Source organism: Gymnoscopelus microlampas (genome assembly GCF_963454915.1).
Source record: "Gymnoscopelus microlampas genome assembly, chromosome: 20".
Classification (NCBI taxonomy): domain Eukaryota; kingdom Metazoa; phylum Chordata; class Actinopteri; order Myctophiformes; family Myctophidae; genus Gymnoscopelus; species Gymnoscopelus microlampas.
Window position 1 is genome coordinate 48322101 of NC_139957.1, and position 12500 is coordinate 48334600.

Below are 12500 nucleotides of genomic sequence, written 5' to 3' on the forward strand. Positions count from 1 at the left end.
GGGTTTCCCGCATGGAAAGTCAACATCTTAACCCAAAGGGATTTCCTCCCCATCGCGAGATATTAGACTTTCTGAGGTAGTGAACCACTCTGTTACATATTACATAGAGGAGGAGAGGAGAGGAGGAGGAGAGGAGAGGAGAGGAGAGGAGGAGAGGAGAGGAGGAAGGCCTCTCTCTCCTCCTTTGTCTCTCAGGGGAGAACAGCAGGTTTTCACCAGACAAGAGGATCATCTAATTAGGAGAGAGTGTCTCTGACACAAACACACATACACACACACACACACACACACACACACACACACCCGTGCGCACGTGCGTGCGTGTCCTGTCTGACTCTGAACTGGGTCACTCTGGGTAGGACAGGGTTAATCTGACCATTGATGGTTAATCTCTAACCACCGCCAAATACCCTGCTACACACACACACACACACACACACACACACACACACACACACACACACACACACACACACACACACACACACACACACACACACACACACACACACACACACACACATAATAATAATAAACTATGAGGCTGATAATCGGTCGATCCTTTTATCCTTAATGTCTGACTGTATGTTTTTACATTTCTGACTAATAAAGTATTCAATCAATCAAAGTTGACCTCTGTGACCTCTGACCTGCAACCAATCACAAACTTTTGTTTTCAACATGCCTGAAGGCTATTGGCTGACAGAGATGACAGCTGAGTGAGGTCAATACAATCATTAACACACACACACACACACACACACACACACACACACACACACACACACACACACACACACACACACACACACACACACACACACACACACACACACACACACACACACACACACACACAGTGCTTCCACCAGGTTAGCCAGAGCTGTGAGGGAGGAGTTCAGCACTAAGGCCTGGTAAACCCTCCCTCCGGAAATCTCATTTCCATTTGATTCCAGGAGTGAGTCTGGCCTGATCGCCCATTCTGCAATATTGGCTGTGGGCTGGAGTTGGGCGGGAGTAATACCGTTGACTGACAACCCCTTCAGCCAATGATCGTTTTTCCCCTTCAGCCAATCAGCAGTTCATTTTTACCACCTCCAGACTATGTGACGCAACGGGACTTTTGAGACGGCCATGCCCAAAATAGGTTGCCTTATTGGGATACATGCGTGTCACTGCCCGCCCCTGCCGGTTCTCTAAATTTATATTTTTAAATAGGCTCTGTCATGATTAATTGACCACATATATGAAGTTAAACAACTAAATTCTATCCAAACGATATCTTAATAGTAAATTCCGTGCCTCAAAAAAGAAGTTTGAGACCGTTTTAAAAACTAAAGTAAGAAGTGAAGGCACTCGGACAAACAACAATGGCTGCCGTTCGTCTTTTGTCGGCGGCACTCAGGCTGCACTCGGCTTCATTCGGGCTCACTCGAACTCGCCACCTGATTGGCCAACTGTCGCTGTCAATCACAGAACGATGTGCGACGACGCTGATAGGCTCGTCAGTTTGGCGTACACAGACAATATTGCAGAAAGGCGGTTCAGGCCAGACTCACTCCTGAAATCAAATGGAAATGAGATTTCCGGAGGGAGGGTTTACCAGGCTAAGCTCATTGAGAGGAGGGGCGTGATATTGTTATGCCAAGCCCCGCCCTGCCGCCTTGTGATTGGCTGAATGCAAAAACGAGAAAAAAAGGACTCCGCCCCACAGTTTTCTCAGCTCTCGTTTTTGCATTGCACACTATTACTGTTTTCTATTGGTTTATAGGAAACATAGGACACTATTACTGTTTTCTATTAGTTTATAGGAAACATAGGACACTATTACTGTTTTCTATTGGTTTATAAGAAACATAGGACACTATTACTGTTTTCTATTAGTTTATAGGAAACATAGGACACTATTACTGTTTTCTATTGGTTTATAAGAAACATAGGACACTATTACTGTTTTCTATTGGTTTATAAGAAACATAGGACACTATTACTGTTTTCTATTGGTTTATAAGAAACATAGGACACTATTACTGTTTTCTATTGGTTTATAGGAAACATAGGACACTGTTTTCTATTAGTTTATAGGAAACATAGGACACTGTTACTGTTTTCTATTGGTTTATAAGAAACATAGGACACTATTACTGTTTTCTATTGGTTTATAGGAAACATAGGACACTATTACTGTTTTCTATTAGTTTATAGGAAACATAGGACACTATTACTGTTTTCTATTGGTTTATAAGAAACATAGGACACTATTACTGTTTTCTATTGGTTTATAAGAAACATAGGACACTGTTACTGTTTTCTATTGGTTTATAAGAAACATAGGACACTATTACTGTTTTCTATTGGTTTATAAGAAACATAGGACACTATTACTGTTTTCTATTGGTTTATAAGAAACATAAGACACTGTTACTGTTTTCTATTGGTTTATAGGAAACATAGGACACTATTACTGTTTTCTATTGGTTTATAAGAAACATAGGACACTATTACTGTTTTCTATTGGTTTATAAGAAACATAGGACACTATTACTGTTTTCTATTGGTTTATAAGAAACATAGGACACTATTACTGTTTTCTATTAGTTTATAAGAAACATAGGACACTATTACTGTTTTCTATTGGTTTATAAGAAACATAGGACACTATTACTGTTTTCTATTGGTTTATAAGAAACATAGGACACTATTACTGTTTTCTATTGGTTTATAAGAAACATAGGACACTATTACTGTTTTCTATTGGTTTATAAGAAACATAGGACACTATTACTGTTTTCTATTGGTTTATAAGAAACATAGGACACTATTACTGTTTTCTATTGGTTTATAAGAAACATAGGACACTGTTTTCTATTGGTTTATAAGAAACATAGGACACTATTACTGTTTTCTATTGGTTTATAAGAAACATAGGACACTGTTACTGTTTTCTATTGGTTTATAAGAAACATAGGACACTGTTTTCTATTGGTTTATAAGAAACATAGGACACTGTTTTCTATTGGTTTATAAGAAACATAGGACACTGTTACTGTTTTCTATTGGTTTATAAGAAACATAGGACACTGTTTTCTATTGGTTTATAGGACACATAGGACACTATTACTGTTTTCTATTGATTTATAAGAAACATAGGACACTATTACTGTTTTCTATTGGTTTATAAGAAACATAGGACACTGTTTTCTATTGGTTTATAAGAAACATAGGACACTGTTTTCTATTGGTTTATAAGAAACATAGGACACTGTTACTGTTTTCTATTGGTTTATAAGAAACATAGGACACTGTTTTCTATTGGTTTATAAGAAACATAGGACACTATTACTGTTTTCTATTGGTTTATAAGAAACATAGGACACTATTACTGTTTTCTATTGGTTTATAAGAAACATAAGACATTGTTACTGTTTTCTATTGATTTATAAGAAACATAGGACACTATTACTGTTTTCTATTGGTTTATAAGAAACATAGGACACTGTTTTCTATTGGTTTATAAGAAACATAGGACACTATTACTGTTTTCTATTGGTTTATAAGAAACATAGGACACTATTACTGTTTTCTATTGGTTTATAAGAAACATAGGACACTGTTTTCTATTGGTTTATAAGAAACATAGGACACTATTACTGTTTTCTATTGGTTTATAAGAAACATAGGACACTGTTACTGTTTTCTATTGGTTTATAAGAAACATAGGACACTGTTTTCTATTGGTTTATAAGAAACATAGGACACTATTACTGTTTTCTATTGGTTTATAAGAAACATAGGACACTATTACTGTTTTCTATTGGTTTATAAGAAACATAGGACACTATTACTGTTTTCTATTGGTTTATAAGAAACATAGGACACTATTACTGTTTTCTATTGGTTTATAAGAAACATAGGACACTGTTTTCTATTGGTTTATAGGAAACATAGGACACTATTACTGTTTTCTATTGGTTTATAAGAAACATAGGACACTATTACTGTTTTCTATTGGTTTATAAGAAACATAGGACACTGTTTTCTATTGGTTTATAAGAAACATAGGACACTGTTTTCTATTGGTTTATAAGAAACATAAGACATTGTTACTGTTTTCTATTGGTTTATAAGAAACATAAGACATTGTTACTGTTTTCTATTGGTTTATAAGAAACATAGGACACTATTACTGTTTTCTATTGGTTTATAAGAAACATAGGACACTATTACTGTTTTCTATTGGTTTATAAGAAACATAGGACACTATTACTGTTTTCTATTGGTTTATAAGAAACATAAGACATTGTTACTGTTTTCTATTGGTTTATAAGAAACATAGGACACTATTACTGTTTTCTATTGGTTTATAAGAAACATAGGACACTATTACTGTTTTCTATTGGTTTATAAGAAACATAGGACACTATTACTGTTTTCTATTGGTTTATAAGAAACATAGGACACTGTTTTCTATTGGTTTATAAGAAACATAGGACACTGTTTTCTATTGGTTTATAAGAAACATAGGACACTATTACTGTTTTCTATTGGTTTATAAGAAACATAGGACACTGTTTTCTATTGGTTTATAAGAAACATAGGACACTATTACTGTTTTCTATTGGTTTATAAGAAACATAGGACACTATTACTGTTTTCTATTGGTTTATAAGAAACATAGGACACTGTTTTCTATTGGTTTATAAGAAACATAGGACACTATTACTGTTTTCTATTGGTTTATAAGAAACATAGGACACTATTACTGTTTTCTATTGGTTTATAAGAAACATAGGACACTGTTTTCTATTGGTTTATAGGAAACATAGGACACTATTACTGTTTTCTATTGGTTTATAAGAAACATAGGACACTATTACTGTTTTCTATTGGTTTATAAGAAACATAGGACACTGTTTTCTATTGGTTTATAAGAAACATAGGACACTGTTTTCTATTGGTTTATAAGAAACATAAGACATTGTTACTGTTTTCTATTGGTTTATAAGAAACATAAGACATTGTTACTGTTTTCTATTGGTTTATAAGAAACATAGGACACTATTACTGTTTTCTATTGGTTTATAAGAAACATAGGACACTATTACTGTTTTCTATTGGTTTATAAGAAACATAGGACACTATTACTGTTTTCTATTGGTTTATAAGAAACATAAGACATTGTTACTGTTTTCTATTGGTTTATAAGAAACATAGGACACTATTACTGTTTTCTATTGGTTTATAAGAAACATAGGACACTATTACTGTTTTCTATTGGTTTATAAGAAACATAGGACACTATTACTGTTTTCTATTGGTTTATAAGAAACATAGGACACTGTTTTCTATTGGTTTATAAGAAACATAGGACACTGTTTTCTATTGGTTTATAAGAAACATAGGACACTATTACTGTTTTCTATTGGTTTATAAGAAACATAGGACACTATTACTGTTTTCTATTGGTTTATAAGAAACATAGGACACTATTACTGTTTTCTATTGGTTTATAAGAAACATAGGACACTATTACTGTTTTCTATTGGTTTATAAGAAACATAGGACACTATTACTGTTTTCTATTGGTTTATAAGAAACATAGGACACTGTTTTCTATTGGTTTATAAGAAACATAGGACACTGTTTTCTATTGGTTTATAAGAAACATAAGACATTGTTACTGTTTTCTATTGGTTTATAAGAAACATAAGACATTGTTACTGTTTTCTATTGGTTTATAAGAAACATAGGACACTATTACTGTTTTCTATTGGTTTATAAGAAACATAGGACACTATTACTGTTTTCTATTGGTTTATAAGAAACATAGGACACTATTACTGTTTTCTATTGGTTTATAAGAAACATAGGACACTATTACTGTTTTCTATTGGTTTATAAGAAACATAGGACACTATTACTGTTTTCTATTGGTTTATAAGAAACATAGGACACTGTTACTGTTTTCTATTGGTTTATAAGAAACATAGGACACTGTTACTGTTTTCTATTGGTTTATAAGAAACATAAAACACTGTTTTCTATTGGTTTATAAGAAACATAGGACACTATTACTGTTTTCTATTGGTTTATAAGAAACATAGGACACTATTACTGTTTTCTATTGGTTTATAAGAAACATAGGACACTATTACTGTTTTCTATTGGTTTATAAGAAACATAGGACACTATTACTGTTTTCTATTGGTTTATAAGAAACATAGGACACTATTACTGTTTTCTATTGGTTTATAAGAAACATAGGACACTGTTTTCTATTGGTTTATAAGAAACATAGGACACTGTTTTCTATTGGTTTATAAGAAACATAAGACATTGTTACTGTTTTCTATTGGTTTATAAGAAACATAAGACATTGTTACTGTTTTCTATTGGTTTATAAGAAACATAGGACACTATTACTGTTTTCTATTGGTTTATAAGAAACATAGGACACTATTACTGTTTTCTATTGGTTTATAAGAAACATAAGACATTGTTACTGTTTTCTATTGATTTATAAGAAACATAGGACACTATTACTGTTTTCTATTGGTTTATAAGAAACATAGGACACTGTTTTCTATTGGTTTATAAGAAACATAGGACACTATTACTGTTTTCTATTGGTTTATAAGAAACATAGGACACTGTTTTCTATTGGTTTATAAGAAACATAGGACACTATTACTGTTTTCTATTGGTTTATAAGAAACATAGGACACTATTACTGTTTTCTATTGGTTTATAAGAAACATAGGACACTATTACTGTTTTCTATTGGTTTATAAGAAACATAGGACACTATTACTGTTTTCTATTGGTTTATAAGAAACATAGGACACTATTACTGTTTTCTATTGGTTTATAAGAAACATAGGACACTGTTTTCTATTGGTTTATAAGAAACATAGGACACTGTTTTCTATTGGTTTATAAGAAACATAAGACATTGTTACTGTTTTCTATTGGTTTATAAGAAACATAAGACATTGTTACTGTTTTCTATTGGTTTATAAGAAACATAGGACACTATTACTGTTTTCTATTGGTTTATAAGAAACATAGGACACTATTACTGTTTTCTATTGGTTTATAAGAAACATAAGACATTGTTACTGTTTTCTATTGATTTATAAGAAACATAGGACACTATTACTGTTTTCTATTGGTTTATAAGAAACATAGGACACTGTTTTCTATTGGTTTATAAGAAACATAGGACACTATTACTGTTTTCTATTGGTTTATAAGAAACATAGGACACTATTACTGTTTTCTATTGGTTTATAAGAAACATAGGACACTGTTTTCTATTGGTTTATAAGAAACATAGGACACTATTACTGTTTTCTATTGGTTTATAAGAAACATAGGACACTATTACTGTTTTCTATTGGTTTATAAGAAACATAGGACACTATTACTGTTTTCTATTGGTTTATAAGAAACATAGGACACTATTACTGTTTTCTATTGGTTTATAAGAAACATAGGACACTGTTTTCTATTGGTTTATAAGAAACATAGGACACTGTTACTGTTTTCTATTGGTTTATAAGAAACATAGGACACTATTACTGTTTTCTATTGGTTTATAAGAAACATAGGACACTATTACTGTTTTCTATTGGTTTATAAGAAACATAGGACACTATTACTGTTTTCTATTGGTTTATAGGAAACATAGGACACTATTACTGTTTTCTATTGGTTTATAAGAAACATAGGACACTATTACTGTTTTCTATTGGTTTATAGGAAACATAGGACACTGTTACTGTTTTCTATTGGTTTATAAGAAACATAAGACACTGTTACTGTTTTCTATTGGTTTATAAGAAACATAGGACACTGTTACTGTTTTCTATTGGTTTATAAGAAACATAGGACACTATTACTGTTTTCTATTGGTTTATAAGAAACATAGGACACTATTACTGTTTTCTATTGGTTTATAAGAAACATAGGACACTATTACTGTTTTCTATTGGTTTATAAGAAACATAGGACACTATTACTGTTTTCTATTGGTTTATAAGAAACATAGGACACTATTACTGTTTTCTATTGGTTTATAAGAAACATAGGACACTATTACTGTTTTCTATTGGTTTATAAGAAACATAGGACACTATTACTGTTTTCTATTAGTTTATAGGAAACATAGGACACTATTACTGTTTTCTATTGGTTTATAAGAAACATAGGACACTATTACTGTTTTCTATTGGTTTATAAGAAACATAGGACACTATTACAGGCGGCTTTCCATATGCATGGCCTCACCCCACACCACACCGACCACTTGTGCCTCGGTTTCCACTACAATGAAGTGGGTAGAGTGGTGTGTAAGTGGTACTAAACTGGTGCCTAAAAAGTACCCAGTCCTGGGTAGGTCTGAGCTAGGCCAAGCTGGGCCACGTGCACAGGTGATTTGCATTTGTATACAGGACAGTTGGCCACTCACCTACATTCCATTGTTAGGCAAACATTTACATTACAAATGATGTGAATGACCGGAGTCTGCTACTCATACCTGTGGATTTGAGCAGCGGTACTTTTGTGTAATGGAAACGGTAGATATTTTAATGCGGTGTGGTGTGGTGTGGTGTGGTGTGGTGTGGTGTAGTGTGGTGTGGTGTGGTGTGGTGTGGTGTGGTGTGGTGTGGTGTGGTGTGGTGTGGTGTGGTGCGGTGCGGTGCGGTGCGGTGTGGTGTGGTGCGGTGTAGTGCGGTGTGGTGTGGTGTGGTGTGGTGTGGTGTGGTGTGGTGTGGTGCGGTGTAAGTAGTGTAGTGTAGTGTGGTGTGGTGTGGTGTGGTGTGGTGTGGTGTGGTGCGGTGCGGTGCGGTGTGGTGTGGTGCTTAAGCTGCACTGGAAAGGGGGCTTATTACTGTTTTCTATTGGTTTATAGGAAACATAGGACACTGTTTTCTATTGGTTTATAAGAAACATAGGACACTGTTTTCTATTGGTTTATAAGAAACATAGGACACTGTTACTGTTTTCTATTGGTTTACAAGAAACATAGGACACTATTACTGTTTTCTATTGGTTTATAGGACAGTGTTGTGAGGAATATCCACAATAAACTATTATTTAATGAACTAAAAAACGTATTGTGTTGATATGATACATCAGTTCAGTCTGAGCACAGTGTAATGTCAACACACTATACACACACACACACACAGTCACACACACACACACACACACACACACACACACACACACACACACACACACCATAAACACACAGACTTTGGACCATAATGTCACCACCAGGTGTGTGTGTGTGTGTGTGTGTGTGTGTGTGTGTGTGTGTGTGTGTGTGTGTGTGTGTGTGTGTGTGTGTGTGTGTGTGTGTGTGTGTGTGTGTGTGTGTGTGTGTGTGTGTGTGTGTGTGTGTGTGTGTGTGTGTGTGTGTGTGTACCTGGTAGTATGTCCTTATATGGCGTATCAAGACGGTCAGGTTGTGAAGTCTCATCGCCACATCGTTGTTTACGTTTTTATTCAGCCTCTGATTGGTGGGGCTGGGGTCGCTATGGAAACACACACACACAATTATCACAAAGGTGTTAAGACACACACGCACACACCCACACGCACACGCACACGCACACACACAGTGTGCAAACATAGCAGATCTACAAGCTGACAATGTGTTTGTAGATCAGATACAGTATGTTCTGTTGACCTCTGACCTTCTACCTGTGGATGTCAACAAGGTCAGAGGTCAAGGACCAGAGTTACATCTGTACTTAGAATTAACATGTTGACGATTGACAGGCCAGTGGGCCAATCAGGTGATGTCTCTCAGCTCTGTGGGCGGTGGCCAAACATTACCGTAACTGTTCTAAAAGTCTTTATTCTGAATGTGAATGAAATGAACAGTAAGTCCATCACAAAGGAGGGGGGGGGGGGTCGTCCCATGAGGACACTGGTTGGTTTATATTTTACCCCCCCCCCCCCCCCATCTCCCCACGACCCTTCTTTGACCCACTTTCACCCTAATCCCCCCAACACACACACACACACACACACACACACACACACACACACACACACACACACACACACACACACACCTCCCAGCCTAAATTAATTTGCTGAGAACAATGCTTTGATTTTGTATGTGTACCGATTTGCATGAAATTTGAATAAAATCTGGAGGAGTAATATCCAAAAATGTGTTTTACATAGGTCGGCCTCCTGGTGGCGCTATAAAAGGCAGATGGGAAAAATGCAGGGCAAAGGTTTTCATTGGGCTCTAGGGAATATGCATACAGAGTTTTTGTCACACAGATCGGTGCAGTTAAAGGTAAAAACACGAATCGGCCTGTTATAGCGCCACCATGAGGCTGATTTGAATAATTTCAAGTGGCATTTCTTCCTCGGCCTAATGGGAATGTGAGTGCAAAATGTCACGGAAATCACACACTGTGTTCATGATTTGAGGCATTTTGTTCAAAACGGAGCACTCCTGCAAGCCAATCTTAGCCAATCAGAATGGAATATGAAAAATCTGAAAAACCCGTTTTGATCAATGACTATAGAGATACTGTGTACCGATTTGTGTGATGTTTGGACAAAATCTATAGGAGTACTGTCAAAAAAAAGTGTTTGGCAAAAAGCGGCCTCCTGGTGGCGCTATAACAGGCCTATGTGAAAGATTTGGGTCAGAGGCTCTGAATTGGCATCCAGGAAGTGTGTGTGCAGTTTCACTGGCATCAAGCCAACGGTGCCGGAGATTAGCTCCTCACACACGGACGGACGGACGGACAGACAGAGGGACTGAAAACACATACTGTAGTTCAGAATGTGTTTTATAAACATACTGTAGTTCAGAATGTGTTTTATAAACATACTGTAGTTCAGAATGTGTTTTATAAACATACTGTAGTTCAGAATGTGTTTTATAAACATACTGTAGTTCAGAATGTGTTTTATAAACATACTGTAGTTCAGAATGTGTTTTATAAACATACTGTAGTTCAGAATGTGTTTTATAAACATACTGTAGTTCAGAATGTGTTTTATAAACATACTGTACTTCAGAATGTGTTTTATAAACATACTGTAGTTCAGAATGTGTTTTATAAACATACTGTAGTTCAGAATGTGTTTTATAAACATACTGTAGTTCAGAATGTGTTTTATAAACATACTGTAGTTCAGAATGTGTTTTATAAACATACTGTAGTTCAGAATGTGTTTTATAAACATACTGTAGTTCAGAATGTGTTTTATAAAAATACTGTAGTTCAGAATGTGTTTTATAAACATACTGTAGTTCAGAATGTGTTTTATAAACATACTGTAGTTCAGAATGTGTTTTATAAACATACTGTAGTTCAGAATGTGTTTTATAAACATACTGTAGTTCAGAATGTGTTTTATAAACATACTGTAGTTCAGAATGTGTTTTATAAACATACTGTAGTTCAGAATGTGTTTTATAAACATACTGTAGTTCAGAATGTGTTTTATAAACATACTGTAGTTCAGAATGTGTTTTATAAACATACTGTACTTCAGAATGTGTTTTATAAACATACTGTAGTTCAGAATGTGTTTTATAAACATACTGTAGTTCAGAATGTGTTTTATAAACATACTGTAGTTCAGAATGTGTTTTATAAACATACTGTAGTTCAGAATGTGTTTTATAAACATACTGTAGTTCAGAATGTGTTTTATAAACATACTGTAGTTCAGAATGTGTTTTATAAACATACTGTAGTTCAGAATGTGTTTTATAAACATACTGTAGTTCAGAATGTGTTTTATAAACATACTGTAGTTCAGAATGTGTTTTATAAAAATACTGTAGTTCAGAATGTGTTTTATAAACATACTGTAGTTCAGAATGTGTTTTATAAACATACTGTAGTTCAGAATGTGTTTTATAAACATACTGTAGTTCAGAATGTGTTTTATAAACATACTGTAGTTCAGAATGTGTTTTATAAACATACTGTAGTTCAGAATGTGTTTTATAAAAATACTGTAGTTCAGAATGTGTTTTATAAACATACTGTAGTTCAGAATGTGTTTTATAAAAATACTGTAGTTCAGAATGTGTTTTATAAACATACTGTAGTTCAGAATGTGTTTTATAAAAATACTGTAGTTCAGAATGTGTTTTATAAACATACTGTAGTTCAGAATGTGTTTTATAAAAATACTGTAGTTCAGAATGTGTTTTATAAACATACTGTAGTTCAGAATGTGTTTTATAAACATACTGTAGTTCAGAATGTGTTTTATAAACATACTGTAGTTCAGAATGTGTTTTATAAACATACTGTAGTTCAGAATGTGTTTTATAAACATACTGTAGTTCAGAATGTGTTTTATAAACATACTGTAGTTCAGAATGTGTTTTATAAACATACTGTAGTTCAGAATGTGTTTTATAAACATACTGTAGTTCAGAATGTGTTTTATAAACATACTGTAGTTCAGAATGTGTTTTATAAACATACTGTAGTTCAGAA

General features: G+C 34.1%; 1 protein-coding gene across 5 annotated transcripts in view; it reads right to left on the reverse strand.

Moving 5' to 3' along the window:
• Nucleotides 1-12500, reverse strand: part of ccdc88c (coiled-coil domain containing 88C) — a 112906-nt gene that overhangs the window by 95159 nt on the left and 5247 nt on the right. For all 5 annotated transcript variants that reach the window (XM_084045621.1, XM_084045620.1, XM_084045618.1 and 2 more), the window contains exon 3: nucleotides 9434-9542. In XM_084045621.1, coding sequence (XP_083901747.1) covers nucleotides 9434-9542 — 109 coding nt within the window. The remainder of the gene's footprint in view (nucleotides 1-9433; nucleotides 9543-12500) is intronic.